At 36.4% G+C, this 24,376-nt stretch overlaps 1 protein-coding gene across 2 annotated transcripts; it reads left to right on the forward strand.

Annotated features, from left to right (window-relative positions):
- Positions 1 to 264: 264 nt before the first annotated feature.
- Positions 265 to 23,731, forward strand: LOC123560211 (uncharacterized protein NKAPD1-like). Of its 2 annotated transcripts, XR_008372851.1 has the most exons (5): positions 265 to 433; positions 4,625 to 4,839; positions 6,441 to 6,545; positions 7,494 to 13,601; positions 13,770 to 23,731. XR_008372851.1 is itself a non-coding variant. In XM_045352457.2 (4 exons), exons 1-4 carry the CDS (start codon positions 353 to 355, stop codon positions 7,678 to 7,680), a joined length of 588 nt encoding a protein of 195 aa, XP_045208392.1. In that variant the 5' UTR covers positions 265 to 352; the 3' UTR covers positions 7,681 to 23,731. The 2 variants fall into 2 exon arrangements, 1 of the variants encoding a protein (XP_045208392.1); XM_045352457.2 differs by having other exon boundaries at positions 7,494 to 23,731.
- The last annotated feature ends 645 nt before the right edge of the window (positions 23,732 to 24,376 follow it).

Genomic DNA, 24,376 nt, shown 5'->3' on the forward strand with positions numbered 1-24,376 from the left:
GGTGCGCCACTTTGTTAAGATACTGTCAAGTTATGTCCATGTCTTCAGGAAAGAAATACGTAAGTTTCCATATAATTAGTTTATCTTTTTTACATGAACCATAAGCACATGACACAATTTGTGGTAGGAAATGGAAGTTTTGAAAATTTCGATTGATTTAAGAAAGGTCTTTTTAGTCTGCTACTTGCGTGCCGCTAGGATACGTTAACGCTGGAAAATTTAGGTGTATTCAACCCAAATCTCTTTAACATGTAATATAGAAGTTACAATCTCACCGGTAAAATGTAAACAAAACGAAAAAATACTTTCGTGAAAAAACACGAAAAACTGCACCACAAAAAAGTACACAAGAATGGCAGAAAAGAAAATACTGTCAACAGTATCCAAAACTTTAATTAAAAATGTCATTAGGCACACGGATTCTCACAATAAGGTAATTTTGCAGTAGTTTCGTCCTTAATATTATTCAACCCATTTTGTTTACAGGTATTGTCAACTTACCCGATTCCAAACCCTACATGTTTTCAAATCCAAACCTTATCCTCTGTTTATTTTACTTTTAAGCCATGAATGATACCATCACTGACACTTGCAGGTACTTGTATTTAAGGTACAGCTGCAGTAAAAAATGCACGAAAAATAAATATTTCATTTAATTAATTAAAAATAATTTCAAGAGGCTGTGTAAAAATGTAGTCAAAATAATTTGACGTTCAGATTGTTTTATATTTGTGACGGGCAATCTAAACGTCAAAACTTCGAAGGACCAAAATAATGGAGGATAAATCACAGTACACAGTCACGTATTTAGTAATTGGTTTTATTGCTTGCTATTGCGTGTAGACGCTAGAAATGTTAACAGTGTACAGTACATACATCAGGGTTTGAGCTAGGGAGCAACTTGAGCGAAATAGTCGCTTTGTAGCTCCCCACTTCACTCTAATCTAACATCAAAGCGAAATTCAAGTCGCCTGATTTTTTTATCCACACTCCTCCAGTTATCCGCTACAAAGAGCTTTAAAATAAACAGATCGGCAATTTGAAAGGCATATAGAGCAAATCTCGCCAACATCCCGTGACAACTGAATGAGATCTCGTTGTAAGCGTCTGTTGATCATGATTGATCAAGTCAGCAAACGCTTTGAAATAAGGTTACTTTCGGATCATTTGTTTATCATGATAATGATGCATTTTTAATGTTATTAGTATTTTCTACACGGGGAAGGAATGAATTTATGATTGAAAGTCTGAGAAATCAACAGTTTTCGTTTGAAAAAGACTCAAATTGGTTTATTACGTGCCGAGCGTACCACCAGTTTTATACTTCAGTAAGCGTCTGTTGATTTGATCTTGATTGATCAAGTCGGCAAACGCTTTGAAATAAGATAACACGCTAACACGAGATGACGCGGGATTATCCCAAGTTGCCATTCTGTGTATTTTATAGTTCTTTGTCCGCTATCGGCCTGTTGACACTTGACTAGAATACACGATGGCATAATTTAAGCTCCGCCTACTTCAGATTACGGAGAAGTGCAAAGGTGACACTTGTTTTGTAAACTGACTGTTGATAAACAAAGCAGTAGGGATTTATATTACATAAGCTTACACATTCTTTTTGACCTTTAGAAAGTATCCTACCGTGTTTGGCTCGAGTAACTTCCTTAAATCCACTTAATTTTACTGGTATTTTTCAAAACCTAAACTTTAGAAACATATTATCACTGACACTTTCTGTGACTAAAATAACGTAACTGAAATTTACGCAAATTTTTGACACCTGCCATCAGAAACTTGGGTTAAACGTGTTTGACAACTGTTTCTTTTAATGTGTGCCGACACCTGCATATCAAAGAGACACCAGCAGATCAAAGAAGACGTGTATTCCGTGTGATGTCATAGTGATGTCACTGCTATTGACATGTATTTAATTCACATACTTGTTATTTAAAGTGACTGACTTTGAGCGCATTAGCACTGGAAGCACGATTTATTTTTTTGCTGATATGGAATTAACTTTCTTTAATTGTATTCATATTTAAAGGGTTTTCTTGGTTTGGACAATCATTGCAAGAGTGAAAAAAAAAAAAACTTGAATTTGCATCACATTAAATTCACAAGGTTAAAAATGATAAGAAAACACAATCATTGACATTTTCAGTGAATTTGTTATTTACTTTAAATCAACAGACTTTGTAAATAAAGACAGGGAATAATAAAAATAGTAACGTTATATTAAGCATATTTAGTTCCTTTTTCAGCTTGCATGTCATGGTGCTAAAATCTTTTTTCCCTTAAATCTCGCCACTTCTCCCTAAAATCTCTCCACTTCTCCCTAATCTTACCTGAGGGAGAAGTGACTTCTCCCTAAAATCTTAGCCTAGCTTAAGCCCTGATACATAGTTTTAAATCACCTGAAAATTCGTAATTTTGGAAATTATTTGATAATTTTTACATAAATCAATGAGGAATTGAATCCCCTTTTGATGCATGTAAGTTTTATTTGAATTTATGTCCAATTCATGACATTATTGGCATTTAAACCTATAGCATGTAAAGCATCGACAGCGATGAAATTTTCATCAGAAATTTCCTCCACAATTTTGGTCTTTCGAGTGTTTGAAGCTAGTGGAGATATTGCCCATAAGAAAAATAACTCAATATTTCCTAGGATCGCGTCAAATTTGTTGGACTAAGTAAAAATGGTGTTTTTCACTATTATTTTTTGCATGTTTCACACACATCCATATATGAAATAATATCTGCTTTAAGTAAAGCAATTTCTTTCTTAGAGAAAATTACTCACTGTCTGCTCTTAAAGTCATATAATTTTGATAATATCACGCCTGGTAATCTTTTGATGTCTGAAGTATGTATGTGCAAGTCAGCAATTTCAACTTTACTGGAATCGTATTCACACTTCTTGCAGATTTAATTGGAATACAAAGTAATGGGTGTGGCTTTCCCAGTGTATACAGTTTAATAACTTTAAAGATTTACAAAGTAAGGCATAGATCTGTAAGGATACTTTGAGTCCAGAACTCATAAACTAATATGGACTTGACGTTTCCAAGGAGGTAGAGCAATTGATGCATTCAACAGTTCTTCAGCCTCAGGTAGACAGTATTTCCAATGATATGAGTTATGTACTCTTGCCTAAAAGTGGACATGGTGATGGTACACAAGTGTTGAAAGTTTCAAAGCTATATGACAAAAGGTTTTGTCAAAATGTTGGCTGGTACAGGATAGCTCTCCTTATTCTTCGAATAGTCGAGCAAAAAAATATAGATCTTTACTGTGTATGTAATAAGTAGGGCCTACATGACATTTCATATTTATGCATCACTTTCTACTATAAACAACTTCTGATAAAAAAGATTTTATTCTATATATAACATAACTTTGTAATATGGGATGCTTGGTCCTTATAAAGTGGTACACTTTGTTCTGGTACGCTTGTGCAGTGGTACGCTTTGTTCTGGTACGCTTGTGCAGTGGTACGCTTTGTTCTGGTACGCTTGTGCAGTGGTACGCTTTGTTCTGGTACGCTTGTGCAGTGGTACGCTTTGTTCTGGTACGCTTGTGCAGTGGTACGCTTTGTTCTGGTACTCTTGTGCAGTGGTACGCTTTGTTCTGGTATGCTTGTGCAGTGGTACGCTTTGTTCTGGTACGCTTGTGCAGTGGTACGCTTTGTTTTGAATTTGTACATTCTTCTCTTGACTAGGGGTTTGTTTGTGAATAGTGTAATGAATTAATATATATATATCCCACCCATAACATGTGAATAACATTATACAATATGGAAATAATATCAAAATTAATCACTCAGGGATTTTTGTGTATAATTGCAGACAGAGTAGCAGGGCCTCCACTGGGCCTCAGAAAGTTGTAGCCACTTTTTGAGAGAAACTGCCAAACTGAAGCTGAATTGCTGAAATTTGGCCAGATTTTAATAAAATTCTTGTAGCCACTTTCAAAAATCTGTAGCCAGTTCTTTGAATTTGTAGCATTTGGCTACATTGGCGAATGGCAGAGGAGGCCCTGGGGTATGATGGTTTGGGGTGGGGACAGTTTAACATGTATCAGATAACTCGAGATTTCATAAAGACGAAGATCCTGACGATTTTTCGTATAGGTCTGATAAAAAATGTGACCTCTAGAGTGTTTAAAAAGTTTTTTCTTTGATCTGACCTAGTGACATAGTTTTTGCCCCAAGATAACCCAGTTTCAGATTTAGCCTAGATTTTATAAAGACAAACATTCTGACCAAGTTCTATTTAGGTAAAATATAAAATACGGCCCTACCAATATATCCAGGCAACATCAGTTTAGTATTACAAAACTTCAGCTAGTAATGTCAAGAATAATCTATATGAGTCCTTTCAAAGACTACCAGTATTGACTTATTGAACAGCCTATATAACAGTACACCTTTTGGTGTGTCTATTTGTCAATGCATCCATCACATAAAATGGATCCTGCAATTATTTTAAGAAGTATACCTTCTTTCATGAAACTTGGAACATAGATAGAGGGCAATATAGGGAACATGCACATTCTTCATATTTAGTTGCTATGTCAAGAAATGTAGTTGCTATGGTAACTTTCTGTTCTGTTTCTGCAGGTTGTTGAGGAGACTGACATGTGGAGACAGAGAGATAAGGAACTTCGGAGGAATGAATCAAGTAGTAGTAGTTACTCCTTCCTAAAAGATCGCGGTGTTGACATGAGATATGAGTTTCCAGCATCGAGAGACAGAAGAGCTCACATGGATGAGGAGCCAAGAAGTACATACTGGATGAAAGAATTATACAGGGCTGAGGAAGCAGATAACAATAGGTCTGGTCTACAGCATTTCTATATGACAGGTCAAAGAAATAATAAACAGTTGTAGAGAAATGAAACTACCCAATGGCTACTTTCTCTTGAAATGATATCATACCTTGTTCAATATTTAGCAAACACTTGCTTACGCTTATCAATATAGACCATTTAGGAAAAATGTTTGTTGAGAAGATCGTTTTAAACATGTTTATTATTTAATGTTAGTGAACAAAGTTCTTCTCAAGAAAACATTTGTATTTTATTTGCTGAGAGATTATTGCCAGAAAGATAGATGTGTCCACTCACAACTAGTCCAACTAATAATTGTGTTTATATCTACCTGCTCAACTGACACAATTTCTTAAACAATCAGTGTGTAGATGTTTAATAACAATTAAAGCATTGAGACATCATCTTTATGAATAAACAAAATCTTTCTAATCATTTTGTGTTCAGTAGATGTAGTGAGGTTTCGCGGTTTCACATTTTCTTCTCGTTAGATCTTTGGTTCTGTCTAGATACTTGACAAGATTTATGCAGTTAGGGTGAGAGTCACACATATAATGCTGATCACTGTCTCATGCTCAACATAAATATCCATTCTCAAGCATTTAATTACCTTATATTCATTTTCTATAAGAAAAAAAAACCAACCATAATCTTGCAAGCACTCTTGTTTTGAAAAATGTATATACATCGGAAATTGTTCACAATAAGCATGTTGTTGCAGGGTATTTAGAGTTAGATTTGAAAATCTCTGTTAAATACTCAGTGAACTTTAAGGGGCTTTTCTCCAGATGTATGTCAAAATTTTCAAATTTAAGAAGTAAACTTTTTGTTATTTACATTAAAAACGAGTAAAACAAAACAGTTCTAGAGTATATTTATATATTAAAGTACTTGTATTTACAAATGTTCTTAACACAGTAGAAAGATGTTGTTCAGTTGTACGAATTTAGCAGTGCTTTACAGTATATAGATATATGGATTTTGATTTTTTAAAAGTGTTTTGTCTGTTAGAAAAAAATTGATATTATAGTTTACCATACCTCTGATATAGCTGCTCTGATATATCCTTTTAAATAATGATTTACCTCTCAGAACAGACGCAGTCAAACCAAGTCTGCTATTACTTTGTTTGGTTGCATTCTGTGCTTCCAAAGGATCTTATAGATTTTGTTAACTAGATGTGGTCTATACTCTACGGGACATTTATATGCTTCAGTGTCTGTAAGGACGGATGGACCGTTATCAAACTTAAACACTGACTTATTAACTGGAGGCACATTGATGCATGGTTAGAGCATCTGACAGGCTGGGGCTTGTCAGACAGAATTAGACGTCGCAGGTTTGAATCAGATACTTTACTGCCATTACCATTTAGAGTGATATCTGTACCACTCTGGTGCAAAACTTCCTGTTGACAGTCATTGTCATTCCAGTGTGCATTACAGACCCTAGCCAAGGTATAAGTACTGGTCAGAAATCCAGGAACCAGTCAGTGAGTGTGGTGAACATAAATTATGAGAATTTTCTATACACTCATAGTAAAATAAATAAATTTAAACAAGGAGATTTGAACATACCAATACATACAGTATCAATTTTACTTTCAGATGGGGTCACAGTGGGTATAAGGAGTTGTATCCAGAACATTTCTCTAGAAGCAACAGTAGTTCAAGCTCAGATGAACGGGAGAAAGATGGAAAACATAGAGACAGGTAGTAAATAAACAAACACTCTGGTCCTGTTGCATTGAGTTTCCATAAACAATGTAGTCAGCAGAATATCTGCTTGGTGTATGTGGGTTAGTGTGCCTCTGTCACGTTTTAACTTGAATATTACTTTGACATGCATGGAAAAATCTTTTTTATATAGCAGAAATGTCAATGAAACAATGTCATGCACATATCCCATGCCCTCGGGTCTCGGGTCAAGATCACACTTATGGTTCAAAGGTCTTGTTAGAGCTTGTACAGGCTATAACTCTGACATTGAGCAATCTTTTTTAATTAAGCAGAAATTAATGTTGTGCACAGTAACCAGTTAAAACTTCTGGTAATGTCCAGTCTATACTGTGAATTTTTTTAGACCTTTTTGTAGTAATGGAAACATTCCTGTATTTAGTAAACTGGACTCGGTTTGATAAAATGAAATAAAATTGAAAATTCATCATGTAATTTGAGTCTAAACTTTGATGAATATTGGTCAGTAACAATTATATTTATTAGTTCACTCTTCATATTTATATCATGGGTGTTTAGGGAACATTAAAACACTATTTTCTTGGGTTGCAAGATGACTTTGAAACTGAACATTGCAAAAGCCGCCCAGTGGAAGGCAACAGCACTAAATGTCATTCTAATACATAGGGACAAGTGTTTAATTACAACATAAATTTTAAATGTACAATGATTTTCTGTACAAGATGTGCTTTGAAACACTTCACTTGATCATCCAAGGCATATAGATGCTTGGCAAAGGCAAGAGTCATCAGATTAAAAAAGGTTTTAGCATCTTTGTTAGGCAGGAAACGGTTTTTTGTGAGAGAACAGTTAAAACTTTGTTTATACATTACCCCTGATAAATAAATTTTCCAAGAAAAAGTCACAAAATGACAATTTAGCATTCATGTTCAGCATGAGGTAATAAGATATATTCAATTTTAGACATAAAAAGAATAAAAAAGTGAAAAGAAAGAAAAGCCGGAAAAGAAGACACAGTGATAGTGACACTGACAGTGAGTTGGAAGAAGATAGAGAAAGGAAGAAAAGAAAAAAGAAACATAAAAGTAAAGAAAAAAAGAAGAAAAGAAAACAGAAGAAAAGAAGACACAGAGATGACAGTGACAGTTGATGATGTTTGAATTTTAGACATAATTTATGTTCGTTTTTATTATGATCTCCCACAAAGAGTTTTAGTTCTTCAGCTTTGGCTATAGAGGTATTTATCTCTGTCTAGGCCCAGCATTTGTCATAAATATCCTGAAGAAATCTTGATCTGTAAAAGACATGGATAACTGAGGTACTTGGTTGGTGAAAAGTGTCATGTATTAGATTATCAACCTTAACAAGATTGCATGTGTGTGTTTGTGTGTCAATGGCTTCTAAAATATATTTTCGTAACTCGTTTCCTTGCCGTCATCCACTCATTAGATTATGAATGTTAACAACCACAAAATGTTATTTTTTCTTGTCTCAATGTAATTGATAAGGCACCCTTGGTTGTTAATCCCCCGCCAACCGCCACAAGTGTTGGGGGGTTATAGGAATGGTCTCTGTCCGTCTTCCGTCCTTCTGTCTTCTGTCCTTCCTTCTTTCCGTAACATTTTATGTCCGCTCTGTATCTCTTAAACCCCTTGAAGGATTTTCATGAAACTTGGGTCAGATGATCACCTCCTCAAGACGATATGCAGAACCGATGAGTCAGCCATGTAGGCTCAAGGTCAAGGTCACAACTCGAGGTCAAAGGTTTGAGCCTTCCATTTCATGTCTGCTCTGTATCTCCTAAACCCCTTGAAGGATAATCATGAAACTTGGGTCAAATGATTACCTCATCAAGATGATGTGCAGAACCCATGACATTGTGTCGGCTCAAGGTCAAGGTCACAACTTAAGGTCAAAGGTTTGAGCATTCCATTTTGTGTCCGCTCTGTATCTCCTAAACCCCTTGAAGGATAATCATGAAACTTGGGTCAAATGATCACCTCATCAAGATGATGTGCAGAACCCATGAGTCAGCCATGTCAGCTCAAGGTCAAGGTCACAACTCGAGGTCAAAGGTTTGAGCCACTGTCCATAACAGTGGCAGGGGATATAGCTGTCCTTTAGACTGCCTTGTTTAAAATACAAATGTAGGAGGTTCTGCTGTTGTGAAAAGCTGCCTTTCTGTCTGGATGTTGACAAATAAGGAGAAACAATGTGTGAAAAAGATTATAACTTTCTTTACTGTGAAATTATAAGTATTTGTGATGTACTGATTTTTGTGGATTTTGTGGTTGAGCCAATCCATGAAATTAAAACCCATTGAATAAGTAAAATTCACATTCATTTTATGTATAAACTGGAGATGCTTTTGAGAAAAGCACATGTCTCCCACAACTGCCAAATGAAAAATGACTAGTTTCTCTGGATGGTCTAGACGAATGGATCCAATCAGTAATTCAAGGGCCATAATTCAAAAGTGCCTAAGCGGATTTGGCTAGTTATTGAACTTGGCCGAGGTCTTATGGTCAAACACATTTTGTTCAAGTTTAGTGAAGATCCGATGAGAAATATTCGACTTAGGGTGCAGACAAGCTTTATGACAGTGCTGCCCAATGAAAAATGACTAGTTTCTCTGGATGGTCTAGACGAATGGATCCAATCAGTAATTCAAGGGCCATAATTCAGAATGCCTGAGTGGATTTGGCTAATTATCGAACTTGGCCGAGGTCTTATGGTAAAACACATTTTGTTCAAGTTTGGTGAAGATCCGATGAGAAATGTTCGACTTAGAGTGCAGACAAGCTTTGTGACAGACACACAGACAGACAGACAGACTTGAGTAAATCAATATGTCTGCCACACCACTGTGTGGTGGAAGACATAATTCCATCAATTCATATTCCCATAAAATAACTGTTTTGGCCCAGATCTTTGAAATGAAGGAAAGTTCATTGATGGATGTTAAATTAACATTTTAAGAAATTCTGTAACTGTGAGGAAGTATTTATGGTTTTAAATTTTCATGTATGCACTGATGACTTTATATTGAAGTGACTTTCATTATGTACAAGGTTGACATTAGGCTGAGCTGTTTGAAAATTAAAGTTTTTAATTTCATTGTTTTTTTACATTCCCCAGAGCAACAAATACACTGCATATTTGTATAAATACATATCTAAATTTGCAAAATATGTAAACTAAATTTGCAAAGTATGTAGTTCAATGTGTAATGAAATGCATAATAATAATAATAATAATAAATGATAGCGCACATTGCGCTTTGACTTCAAAATCAAAGCAGAATACCGTATTTACCAGTCATATATGTTTGTTGTTGATTCAAAATTGCATCACCTTAGATCTTTTTGATTTATGACACATGTCATTCTTCAAATTGTGTAAAGTACAAAGTTGATTAGAGATTTATAATTCTTGATAGACTAACCAAACTGAAAACTGAAATTGAATATAGTTGAACCAATCATTCAGACCAGAATGATGGGGTAATACCCAGTTTGCTGTGAAAGTATCTAATGCTCTGCCCCTAATTTGTTGAAATATTACTTTAGGCCAGAGTTTTTTTATCTTTCGTTTTACGGGAGATTTTTGAAAAATGAGCAGGGGGAGGAGGGAATAAAAATAAAAAGCTTGAAAGTGAGCATCTCGGAAAAAAATAAAAATAAAATAGAATTTTTTAAGATTTTTTTTATTTTGATGAACTTTCGTTTCAAGTTTTGTTTACTTGTGTTTGTGTCCAGTATTTGATATTGTGATGTATTGTTATGTTTTAAGACTATAAAAGCCATTTATACAGGATGAACATTGAATATAATTTTCATGCATGCTTGTGAATAAACTGCTTCAGGCACTGTAACTCACACTGGCAAGTCTTTAAACTTCAGAAAGCTTGTTTTACTTAATTTAAGTGGAAGACAAAAATTATTTTATCTGTTACAACAACCACAGTAAATTTCAGTGACAGCAAGTAGAGACTAAACACGTCTGGTATAAAGTGGCTTAGTAGTGTAGTAGTTTTGGTGGTTTGGTTTGCTTGCATCTTCTGCTGTGTAACCTCTGCTTTTTATACATAATATTTACTTATTGTATCTTTCACCAATATCATCTTTAACCAGCTAACTTTACAGTTTATGCCAGCTCATAATATACTGGATTTTATCAGCAAAATAAAGTATTTAATAACTTTGAATAACAGTCACAGTGCAGAGGGCAAGATTTTTTTTTCAGTGATGAAAAACGAAAGATAATCTAGCAAAAAGTAATCTGAAAATTTACCTCATTTAACTCTGTAATTTGCACCTTTTTATAATACACTTAGATCAAGTACTGAAGTTGCTTCTGTAATTTGCACCTTTTTATACTACACTAAGTTCAAGTACTGAAGTTGCATCACTTTTTGTCAAAATATTGTCTCCAATAAAAAGTATTCTTTATTATTCTTTACACACTTATGAATTCTATTGAAGTTACAAAAGAAATGGACCATCTGTCTGAGATTTTGCCAATACTACCAGCTGCTTTATGCCAGACAGTCCCAAGCCTGTGTAAAGTGTGAGGGGTCACCATTGAAATAAAAATGTAAAAAAAAATCTGCTGTTACAAACATTTATTTGTTCTGCAAACAACTAATATTTTGAATAAAATTTAATGTCAAAGCACCTTTGATATTGTATTGCCTTTCTATGGCAAACTTGTAAGTTGAATCTATTGAAAACAAAATGTGAGTAAGACAATCTTTAGACAATTTAATACTTTCAATACTGTCACTTTTATGAAAGGAGTATTATGTACAATAGTATTATTTCCCGAAAAATATATATTTTGAAAAGTGTCTAAAAATATTTGGACATAATCATCGTCCATCCACCCGTGTAGAAAGAGAGAAAAAAAACGTTAAAGATTATCGGTAATTATTCAGTGATAAACTAAGTAATGTTGAACTTGTTTTCATGATCAATTTACACCCCCTCTAAGAGCTAAAAGAAGTGTGTCAGTATCTTGACATCTGAAGCGGAGATCAAAGCGGTATTTTTGCTCGAGATTGTCATGGCATTACGTCATGTTTTCGCGCCATGTGGCATATCACTGTATGATCGTACCGCATCGGTTCTTAAAATTGCTGAGAAATAGAAATCAATAAAAAAATTCTTCTTTAATTTGTTATCAAAAGCGAATGTGCTATATCCCGTATAAAAGGTAAATGTCTCAAACGATAGTTACTATAGTGGATATCCTACCTCTGTGACCTATTTGCCCTCAAGGAATTTACATTATTGTTTGACAAGAAAAACTTTTAAATTGTTGGTCAAAAAATACATGTACAAAGATTCATTTAAAACTTATTAAAAACCGCAGTGACATCACATTGCTTTATTTTAAAATCGCATTTCTACTTACGTTCACGAGGTCACGTAACCTATTCTGCCGCACTAGCCAAAAATCGTCTTACTCCATGTATTGTAATCGCAGCCGCTTTTTCATTATTTAAGATTTTTTGATTCTGTTTTTTGTACTTTCTGGTCAAAAGTCTGAATTTTAAGCCCATAGTATTCATCATTTATTTACTTTTAGAAAGAAATAAGTAACTAAGATCGCGCTGTTTGAATTTTTACAAATGATTATATGAACATTCGACCGTTTTTATAGAATTTTGCCTACATTTTTGTCGATATCTTATTAAAATCATTATAGAATTCAAAAAGTATTATTTCTCAAGGGGTGTTGAAAACTTGAAGCGAAAATATTAAAAAATGAATGCACTAAGCACGGTTTCTGTGTACGTGTCGATGTAAATTAGATGTTACGATAGGTCACACGTGCTTGTGGAATGGAAAATTACCGGCATGACGTTTTGATATCTTTACGATTCGCGGGTAAATTCCAGTCAATCCAGGTAGCAACTGAACCATCTCAAAGTTTGTTGACGTTTTGTAGATGTATTTTCTGAATTTTGGTAAAGTAAGGACGTAAAAATAAAACACTCGCCCGATCGGTCGAGTACACAGCGAGGTCCACTCGTCCTACTCAGACTTAACTCGCCAATGCGAGCAGGAGAGTGGAATTTTACACACTGTTAATGCCGATAGATGTACGGCAAAACACGATATTTTGCATGCGTTAAACTCCCTTCCTGTGAAATTACGTCCAGGTGAAAATACACTAATTTTATTTTCTTTGGGGCTGTAAACAACCGACAGGCGGAAAAAATAAAATAAAACTCGGGAAAATGAATTTTAATTTTATTCCACTTTTGCAATATTTAGGACCGGCGCTCCCGTAAAACGAAAAATAAAAAAACTCTGGCCTTATCTCTTATTGTGCCCCCAGAATGTTACGGGGGAGCACTTGTCTGTATGTCTGTCTGTCGACCGAATTTGTGTCATGCATATCTGAAAAAGTATTTGACTTAAGAGTCATTAAACATCATAGGATTGTTTTTTTAGCATTTTGAGGGTTTTCTGTCAGTAAGACCAGAGTTATTGCCCTTGACTTAGTCAAAAATATGCATAAAGGGCCTAAAAGTTTGTGTCACACATTTTAAGTTGAAATAATACTTGACTTAAGAGTTGTGAAACCATATATGAAATACTATGAAATTGTGCACCTGGAATTTAGATTGGTATTTCATTCTGCAAGATCAGAGTTATGGTCCTCGACTTAGTCTATCTAGTTATACCCCCGGCATCTAATGATTGTCCTGTCCGTTCGTCCGTCCGTCTGTCCGTACGAGGTTAACCAAATGGGGACGTTTCGTCTAGCATCAATACCCCTAACTAGAATGACTTGATACTAATGCAGATGTAACCTGTGACCATTCCTCATCTTCAAACATCACCTGACCTCAGTTTGACCTTGACCTTGACCTCGTTTTGGACTTAGGATGCTTTGTATGGGCCATTTCTTGGTTAACCAAATGGGACCGTTTCGTCTAGCATCAATACCCCTTACTAGAATGACTTGATACAAATGCAGATGTAACCTGTGACCATTCCTCATCTTCAAACATCACCTGACCTCAGTTTGACCTTGACCTTGACCTCGTTTTGGACTTAGGTTGCTTTGTATTGGCCATCTCTTGGTTAACCAAATGGGACTGTTTCCTCTAGCATCAGTACCCCTTACTAGAATGACTTGATACAAATGCAGATGTAACCTGTGAGCATTCCTCATCTTCAAACATCACCTGACCTCAGTTTGACCTTGACCTAGTTTTGGACTTAGGTTGCTTTGTATCGACAAGGATGCCACCGGGGGCATCAAGCGTTTATTGAACGCAGCTTCTTGTTTTTTTTCTGTTGTAACATTTACAATGCAAGATATGATTTAGTCAGCCTAAACAGAATTACATGGGGTTACTGTATAGCATTTTGAACTCATTTGTCTCTATTAGTTCTCATACAGTGCCATAGTGCATATTTATTTGCAGATTATGCACAACCAGTCCATTCCTCACGTGCAGTACCTCCCCCCAACACACACACACACACCTTTTTTATTAGCTCACCTGTCACATAGTGACAAGGTGAGCTTTTGTGATCACCCTTCGTCCATCGTCAGTCCGTCCGTGCGTGCGTCAACAATTTCTTGTCTGCACAATAGTGGTTTCATTTATGATTTTATTTTAACCAAACTTGCACACAACTTGTATCACCATAAGATCTCGGTTCCTTTCTTCAACTGGCCAGATCCCATTATGGGTTCCAGAGTTATGGCCCCTGAAAGGGCCAAAGTTAGCTATTTTGACCTTGTCTGCACAATAGCAGCTTTATTTATAATTTGATTTTTACCAAACTGGCACACAACTTGTATCACCATAAGATCTTGGTTCCTTTCTTGAACTGGCCAGATTCCATTATGGGTTCCAGAGTCATGGCCCTTGAAAGGGCCAGAATTAGCTATTTTGACCTTGTCTGCACAATAGCAGCTTCATTTATGATTTTATTTTAACCAAACTTGCACACAACTTGTATCACCATAAGATCTTGGTTCCTTTCTTCAACTGGCGAGATTCCTGTATGGGTTCCAGAGTTATGGCCCCTGAAAGGACCAGAATTAGCTATTTTGACCTTGTCTGCACAATAGCAGCTTCATTTATGATTTGAATTTAATCAAACTTGCAGAAAACTTGTGTCACCATAAGATCTTGTTTCCTTTTTTAAGCCGACCAGATCCCTTAATGGGTTCCAGTGTTATGGCCCCTGAAAGGGACAAAATTAGCTATTTTGACCTTGTCTGCACAATAGCAGCTTCATTTATGATTTGATTTTAACCACACTTGCACACAACTTGTATTACCACAAGATCTTGGTTCCTTTCTTGAACTGGCCAGATTCCTTCATGGGTTCCAGAGTTATGGCCCCTTAAAGGTCCAAAATTGGCTATTTTGGCTTTTGCAGCCATATAGAGAGTTCATTTATGGTTTTATTTGATACAAACTTCCAAAATATCTTCAGCAACAATAAATCTTGGATTCCATGACAAATCAGATCCAATCTTAGGTTCCAGAGTTATTTTATATCTGATTACCTCCCCTGATTGTAATCAAAATGGATTTATATCAGTAAGTACTTATAGGACTTATTTGAAATTTCATTATTGTCGTAAGTTGGACTGAGCCAGTCAGGGTAGATAACTATGGACTGATTTTATGTCAGATTACCTCCCTTTATTTCAAATTAAAATGGGTATATCTCCGTCACTAATGAAGATACTGATCTGAAATTTCATTTATGTGAACAGATTTATTTGGCAAATCCTTCTTTTGTTCACTTACAATAGTTTTTTTTTTTTAATTACTTCCCTTTTATGTTACTATAAATAGCTTATTTTTAGTAACTTTTTTATTATTGGCCGTAGGGAAAAACCGAGACCACTTTTCTGTGGTACAACATGGATGGTACCTCCAATTTTTAGGTGCATTTTGACATATCTGTACCTTGTAAGAATTTTTTTTTCTTTTTGGTTAAATTTCTTCCCTTTGTTGTTCCTGTCTTTTGGACTTAGATCATTTTTCTGAGGACCTTCTTGTCCTCAAGTGCAGTGATAACAGGTGAACGATATAGGGCCATCATGGCCCTCTTGTTAACTCACATGGCACAAAGTGATAATGTGAGCTTTCGTGATCGTGCATCGTCAGTGTGTGCGTCCATGTGTGCGTAAACTTTTGCTTGTGAGCACTGTAGAGGTCACATTTTTCATGGGATCTTTATGAAAGTTGGTCAGAATGTTTATCTTGATGATATCTAGGTCCAGTTCGAAACTGGGTCAACTGCGGTCAAAAACTAGGTCAATAGGTCTAAAAATAGAAAAACCTTGTGGCCTCTCTAGAGGCCATACTTTTCAATGGATCTTCATGAAAGTTGTTCAGAATGTTCATCGTGATAATATCTAGGTCAGGTTCGAAACCGGGTCACGTGCCATCAAAAACTAGGTCAGTAGGTCAAATAATAAAAAAACCTTGTGGCCTCTCTAGAGGCCATATTTTTCATGGGATCTGTATGAAAGTTGGTCAGAATGTTCATCTTGATGATATCTAGGTCAAGTTCGAAACTGGGTCAACTGCGGTCAAAAACTAGGACAGTAGGTCTAAAAATAGAAAAGCCTTGTGACCTCTGTAGAGGCCATACTTTTCAATGGATCTTGATGAAAGTTATTCAGAATGTTCACCTTGATGATATCTAGGTCAAGTTCGAAACCGGGTCACGTGCCTCAAAAACTAGGTCAGTAGGTCATATAATAATAAAACCTTGTGACCTCTCTAGAGGCCATATTTTTCATTGGATCTGTATGAAAGTTGGTCAGAATGTTCATCTTGATGATATCTAGGTCAAGTTTGAAACTGGGTCAACTGCGGTCAAAAACTATGTCAGTAGGTCTAAAAATAGAAAAACGTTGTGACCTCTGTAGAGGCCATACTTGTGAATGGATCTTCATGAAAATTGGTCAGAATGTTCACCTAGATGATATCTAGGTCAAGTTTGAAAATGGGTCACATGCCATCAATAACTAGGTCAGTAGGTCAAGTAACATAAAAACTTTGTGACCTCTCAAGAGGCCATATTTTTCATTGGATCTGTATGAAAATTGGTTAGAATTTTTATCTTGATGATATCTAGGTCAAGTTCGAAACTGGATCAACTGCGGTCAAAACTAGGACAGTAGGTCTAAAAATAGAAAAACCTTGTGACCTCTCTAGAGGCCATACTTTTCAAAGGATCTTCATGAAAATAAGTCAGAATGTTCACCTTGATGATATCTAGGTCAGTTTCGAAACTTGGTCACGTGTTGTCAATAACTAGGTCAGTAAGTCAAATAATAAAAAAACCTTGTGACCTCTCTAGAGGCCATATTTTTCATGGGACCTGTATGAAATTTGGTCAGAATGTTCATCTTGATGATATCTAGGTCAAGTTCGAAACTGGGTCAACTGCAGTCAAAAACTAGGTCAGTAGGTCTAAAAATAGAAACACGTGACCTCTCTAGAGGCCATACTTTTGAATGGATCTTCATGAAAATTGGCCAGAATGTTCACCTTGATGATATCTAGGTCAAGTTCGAAACTGGGTCTTGTGCCATCAATAACTAGGTCAGTAGGTCAAATAATAAAAAATCTTGTGACCTCTCTAATGGCCATATTTTTCAATGGATCTTCATGAAAATTGGTTAGAATTTTTATCTTGATGATATCTAAGTCAGATTCAACACTGGGTCGCATGAGCTCAAAAACTAGGTCACAATGTCAAATAATAGAAAAAAACGACATCATAGTTACTCGGTTTAAAACTGGGTCATATGGGGACAGGTGAGCGATTCAGGACCATCATGGTCCTCTTGTTTTACTTCCTTGTGCACATATTACACTGACCACAAGATGTGCTGGATTGGCTGGTTATTCGGTGCAACAAAATTGGCTGTGAATACTTACTTTATGAGGAATGTTATGCCTCATTATGTGTTTAACTGATTGGTCAAATAAAACTTAAGCAGGTGTTTAAAGTTAACTTTAAGATATGGCCATGTCCTGGATTTGTACTGGATCTTATTTGAACTAAAACTTCATGAGTACATTTTAAAGATAAATTTGAATAAATGATAGCAGTAAAAAGTGTTTTACCATATTTTATTACTTTTCTTCTCTTTTGTCAGCTCACCTGAACCAAAGGTTTGTATATGTCCATAGTCCACCATACCCACTTAGTTTGTTAACACTGTATAGTCACAATTATGGCCCATTTGTCTTTAAACTTGGCAGAATGTTTATCTTAATCGAATCTGGGAAATGTTTGAAACTGGGTCATCTGAGGTCAAAAATTAGGATCCGAGGTCAAACCATAGAGTGCCTGTGTTAGCATTCTAGAGGTCCTATTTTTAACCTGCTCTTAATGAAACACAGTCAAAGTGTTTGTCTTTATAAAATGGTATCGAAAGCTGGGTCATAGAAAATCCTTGGAAATATTTTCTACCTGATCTATATGAATCATAATCAGAATGTTTGTCTTTATGAAATTTTATAGACCATATTTTCAACTTGATCTATATGTAAGCTTGTCTTAACATTCAAGACTAAGTTTGAATATGGGCCATCTATGGTCAAAAAGTAGGTCATTTGGTAAAATAATAGAAAATGGTTGTCAACACTCAAGAAACATGGTGTTCTACCTAATCTTAATGAAACCTGATCAGACTGTTTGTTTTCATGCAATCAAACATTTTTATACCCCCACAAAACGAAGTTTAGGGGGGTATATAGGAGTGAGCTTGTCGGTTGGTCAGTCAGTCAGTCGGTTGGTCCGTTGGTTTTGCATGGTTTCCGGATGATAACTCATGAAAGGCTTGACCGATTTAAATAATTTTTGGTACACAGGTGTAACATCAGAAAATACAGGTCAAGTTCGAATTTGGGGTCAGTAGGTCAAAGGTCAAGGTCACAGTAACTCGGAACAGTTAAACGGTTTCCGGATGATAACTTGAGAACGCTTGGGCCAAGGATCATAAATTTTGGTACATAGGTGTAACATCATGAAATGCAGGTCAAGTTCGACTTTGTGGTCTGTAAGTCAAAGGTCAAGGTCACAGTGACTCGGAACAGTTAAAACGGTTTCCGGATGATAACTTGAGAACGCTTGGGCCTAGGATCATAAATTTTGGTACACAGGTGTAACATCATGAAATACAGGTCAAGTTTTACTTTGAGATCAGTAGGTCAAAGGTCAAGGTCATAGTGACTCTGAACAGTTAAATGGTTTCCGGATGATAACTTGAGAACGCTTGGGACTAGGATCATAAATTTTGGTACACAGGTGTAACATCATGAAATACAGATCAAGTTTTACTTTGAGGTCAGTAGGTCAAAGGTCAAGGTCACAGTGACTTGGAACAGTTAAACGGTTTGCGGATGATAACTTGAGAATGCTTGGGCCTAGGATCATGAAAATTGATAGGGAGGTTGGTTATGACTAGCAGATGACCTCTAATGATTTTGAGGTCAGTAGGTCACAGGTCAAGGTCACAGTCACCCGGAACATTTAAACAGTTTTCGGACAATAACTTGAGAATGCTTGGGACTAGGATCAGGAAACTTAATCTGGAGATTGGTCATGTCAAGCAGAGGACCCGTATTGATTTTGAGTTCCAAAGGTCAAAGGTCATTTAAACCTTTTACGGACAATAACTTGAGAACGCTTCGGCAGAGGATCATGAAACTTCATAGGGAGGTTGATCATGACTAGCAGATGACCTCTATTGATTTTGTGGTCAGTAGGTCAAAGGTCAAGCAAGTTCGGCTTTGACATTGGCTTAGTTCTGTGACAAGGCCATATTGTGGGGGTATAATTCGTCACTCCTGTGACAACTCTAGTTATGTTTAAATCTGGGTCATCATGGCCAGCTGATTATGGCATATATTCCAAGCATTTCGATTTAGAATACTAATACTATTTTGTTTCTCAGGGAATGTTCAGTTAGGGATCTACTATACAGTGTATAGAACATGTTATAAACATAAAGACTAAATATAATGTACACAGTGTTCATGTTCATACAATGAATAGTTGTACAGATTCAGGATTTTCCTCTACTTATGGAGAACTATATTATTATCTTAACAGATTGGTGTTTTAAAATTTTATTTGTGCTGCATTTTATTATTCTACTTCATATGTAGAAAATTCAACTTAGATATTCAAACTTTTACCCTTTTACACATTATTTTATTGCCAGCATTCAGAAATGTTGATAAAATTTTATAGTAAAAATCTCTCGGTAAAACAACACGCAAAAATATTGAAAATTTGAATTTATTAGCTCACCTGTCACAAAGTGACAAGGTGAGCTTTTGTTATCGCGCAGCGTCCGTCGTCCGTGCGTGCGTGCGTAAACTTTTGTTTGTGACCAATCTAGAGGACACATTTTTCATGGGATCTTCATGAATATTGGTCAGAATGTTCACCTTGATGATATCTAGGTCAAGTTCGAAACTGGGTCACATGCGGTCAAAAACTAGGTCAGTAGGTCTAAAAATAGAAAAACCTTGTGACCTCTCTAGAGGCCATATTTTTCAAAAGATCTTCATGAAAATTGATCAGAATGTTCATCTTGATGATATCTAGGTCAAGTTTGAAACCGGGTCAACTGCGGTCAAAAACTAGGTCAGTAGGTCAAATAATAGAAAATCATTGTGACCTCTCTAGAGGTCATATTTTTCATGGGATCTGCATGAAAATTGGTCAGAATGTTCACCTTGATGATATCTAGGTCAAGTTCGAAACTGGGTCACGTCCGGTCCAAAACTAGGTCAGTAGGTCAAATAATAGAAAAACCTTGTGACCTCTGTAGAGGCCGTATTTTTCATTGGATCTGCATGAAAATTGATCAGAATGTTCATCTTGATGATGTCTAGGTCAAGTTTGAAACCGGGTCAACTGCAGTCAAAAACTAGGTCAGTAGGTCAAATAATAGAAAATCATTGTGACCTCTCTAGAGGTCATATTTTTCATGGGATCTGTATGAAAATTGGTCAGAATGTTCACCTTGATGATACTTAGGTCAAGTTTGAAACTGGGTCACGTTCGATCCAAAACTAGGTCAGTAGGTCAAATAATAGAAAAACCTTGCGACCACTCTAGAGGCCATAGTTTTCATGGGATCTGCATGAAAGTTGGTCTGATTGTTCATCTTGATGATATCTAAGTCAAGTTCGAAACTGGGTCAACTGCGTTCCAAAACTAGATCAGTAGATCTAAAAATAGAAAATTCTTGTGACCTCCCTGGAGGTCATATTTTTCAAGGGATCTGTATGAAAATTGGTCAGAATGTTCATCTTGATGATATGTAGATCAGTTTTGAAACTGGGTCACGTGCGGTCAAAAACTAGGTCAGTAAGTCAAATAATAGAAAAACCTTGTGACCTCTGTAGAGGCCATATTTTTCATGGGATCTGCATGAAAATTGGTCAGAATGTTCATCTTGATAATATCTAGGTCATGTTTTAAACTGGGTCGCATGCTATCAAAAACTATGTCAGTAGGTCTCAACATATAAAGACCTTTTGACCTCTCTAGAGCCCATATTTTTCAATGGATCTTCATGAAAATTGGTCGGAATTTTTATCTTGATGATATCTAGGTCAAGTTCAGAAGTAGGTCACATGAGCTCAAAAACTAGGTCACTATGTCAAATAATAGAAAAAAACGACATCATACTCAGTTCATGTTGGGCAGGTGAGCGATTCAGGACCATCATGGTCCTCTTGTTTTTTAGAAGTTTTCAGTTGGGACTTACTTAAATTATTTTTGTATACATGTACTATATTTCAAAGCCCCTCCTGCTAAAAAAAACCCCTAAAAACTGGTAGGTGTGTAATGGCAGATTCAAATTTCCAATTCTTTTCATTTTCCTATATTGCATGGCTGAGTCTTGCTGATCTATATACTGATATTTTGTAGGATTCTTGTTATGAAATGATAGAACACCCGAATTTATCTGGCCACACAGCAACTCAGAGTTTTTTTAATCTCATTTTAGCTTATGTTACGGGTGTTTGCTTTTTACCTAGTAATAGTTTGATTTTTAAGAAACTATAGGCTGAAGTCATTAAAAACCAGTTCAGATGTGAATTTAAACCCTTGGAGGAGTGTTCATTTTATACAGAATAAAGAAGGTCATAGTGTGTTATGCCTACTTGCTCAGGGATTAAATTCAGAAACTACCATCTTCTGTTATTAGTCCCCTACTGGTTGAAAACCAGTTTCGGGGACTATAGGAATGCACTTTTCCCTCATTCCGTCCGTCCGTCTGTCCGTCCGTCCATCCGTCCGTCCATCCGTCCGCAATTTCGTGTCCGGTCCATAATTCTGTCATCCATGAAGGGATTTTAATATTACTTGGCACAAATGTTCCCCATGATGAGACGACGTGTCATGCGCAAAACCCGGACCCCTAGCTCAAAGGTCAAGGTCACAATTGAAGGTCAAAGGTCAACAAGGCTTTTTTCCTGTCCGGTCCATAACTCTCCCATCCATGAAGAGATTTTAATATTACTTGGCACAAATGTTCCCCATGAGGAGACGACATGTCATGCGCAAAACCTGGACCCCTAGCTTAAAGGTCAAGGTCACAATTGGAGGTCAAAGGTCAACAAGGCTTTTTTCCTGTCCGGTCAATAACTCTCCCATCCATGAAGGGATTTTAATATAACTTGGCACAAATGTCCTCATAATAAGACGATGTGTCATGCACAACTTTCAGACCCCTAGCTCAAAGGTCAAGGTCACACTTAGCAGTCAAATGTTAACATAGCATGAACAGGGTCTGTTTCGTGTCCGGTCCATAACTCTGACATTCATTAAGGGATTTTAATATCACTTAGCACAAGTGTTTCCCATGATGAGACTTCGTGTCATGCGCAAATCCCGGACCCCTAGCTCAAAGGTCAAGGTCACAATTGGGGGTCAAAGGTCAACAGAGTTTTTTTCCTGTCCCGTCCAGAACTCTGCCATCCATGAAGGGATTTTAATATTACTTGGCACAAATGTTCCCCATGATGAGACAACATGTCCTGCGCAAAGCCCAGACCCTTAGCTCAAAGGTCAAGGTCACAATTGGAGGTCAAAGGTCAATAAGGTTTTTTCCCTGTCCGATCCAGATCTCTGTCATCCATCAAGGGATTACAATATTACTTGGCATAAATGTTCCCCATGATGAGACGACGTGTCATGCGCAACACCCAGTACCTAGCTTAAAGGTCAAGGTCACACTTTGAGATCAAAGGTCAAGAGGATTTTTTTCCTGTCCGGTCTATAACTTTGTCATGCAAAGCAGAATTTAGATATCATTTGGCACAAATATTCCCCTGGATGAGACAACATGTCATGCGCAAGAACCAGGTCCCTAGGTCTAAGGTCAAGGTCATATTTAGAGGTCAAAGGTCAAATTCAAGAATGAATTTGTATGGAACATTTCTTCTTCATGCATGAAGGGATTTTGATGTAACTTGGACCAAATGTTCACCACCATGAGGCACCCTTGTTTTTAGAATTACGTCCCTTTGTTGTTACTGTAAATAGATTTTATTGTAACTTTTTTATTACTGGCGGTAGAGAAAAATCAAGACCACTTTTCTGTGGTACAGCATGCATGTTACATCCAATTTTTAGGTGTATTTTGACCTATCTCTACCTGGTAAAAAGTTTTTTGTGGACTTATATTATTCTTTTTTTTTTTTTTTTTTTAAAAGATTAATTTCCCTTTGTTGTTACTATAAATAACTTACATGATAACATTTTTATATTCAGCCAAAAAAATTCAATATGAAAACAACTGTGGGTTTTTATATATGCACATTTTAATCCAAGTGTGTTGTTATAACATATTGTATATGTAGTACAATATTGTTTATACATCATTGACAGATATCAGTTCATTATGTTATACTGCAGTAGAGAAAATTAGGTGCCTTCCAGTAGGGGACTTTGTATTGCATGGCAATACTTCATTCACTTGTTATTTTGGTGATTTTAAATATTTCATGAAATTTTCAATGTGATTCATTTTCATAGATTATAAATGGCACCACCAAAAATAGCCAACAGTGTTTTTATATGGCATAAGATTTTGCTTAATTGTTTATTGTGTTTTAGTGTTATGGTAATAAAGAGTAATGGTAATAAAAACTTCATACATACCTCCATGATATTGGTGTTTTGTTTCAACTGACCAGGTAAAAAGTTCTTGTTTTTATGCTCCCGAAGGGAGGCATATAGTTTTTGAACCGTCTGTCAGTCTGTCGGTCTGTCAGTCTGTCGCAATTTTCGTGTCCGGTCCATATCTTTGTCATCGATTGATGGATTTTCAAATAACTTGGCATGAATGTGTACCACAGTAAGACGACGTGTCGCGCGCAAGACCCAGGTCCGTAGCTCAAAGGTCAAGGTCACACTTAGACGTTAAAGGTCATTTTTCATGAAAGTGCATTCTTGTCCGGTCCATATCTTTGTCATCCATGGATGGATTTTCAAATAACTTGGCATGAATGTGTACCACAGTAAGACGACGTGTCGCGCGCAAGACCCAGGTCCGTAGCTCAAAGGTCAAGGTCACACTTAGTCGTTAAAGGTCATTTTTCATGATAGTGCATTCGTGTCCGGTCCATATCTTTGTCATCGATGGATGGATTTTCAAATAACTTGGCATGAATGTGTACCACAGTAAGGCGACGTGTCGCGCGCAAGACCCAGGTCCGTAGCTCAAAGGTCAAGGTCACACTTAGACGTTAAAGGATAGTGCATTGATGGGCTTGTCTGGTCCATATCTTTGTCATCGATGGATGGATT

Source organism: Mercenaria mercenaria, chromosome 10 (assembly GCF_021730395.1).
Source record: "Mercenaria mercenaria strain notata chromosome 10, MADL_Memer_1, whole genome shotgun sequence".
In the NCBI taxonomy this organism is placed as follows: Eukaryota; Metazoa; Mollusca; class Bivalvia; order Venerida; family Veneridae; genus Mercenaria; species Mercenaria mercenaria.

What these genes read in the sequence shown, in the direction of transcription:
- LOC123560211 (XM_045352457.2), top strand. Translation starts at nt 353, where the DNA reads ATGGCAGAAAAGAAAATACTGTCAACAGTATCCAAAACTTTAATTAAA. An exon ending in ACACGGATTCTCACAATAAG is followed by an intron (nt 434 to 4,624) that starts GTAATTTTGCAG and finishes CTGTTTCTGCAG; the next exon opens with GTTGTTGAGGAGACTGACAT. An exon ending in GATGGAAAACATAGAGACAG is followed by an intron (nt 6,546 to 7,493) that starts GTAGTAAATAAA and finishes ATTCAATTTTAG; the next exon opens with ACATAAAAAGAATAAAAAAG.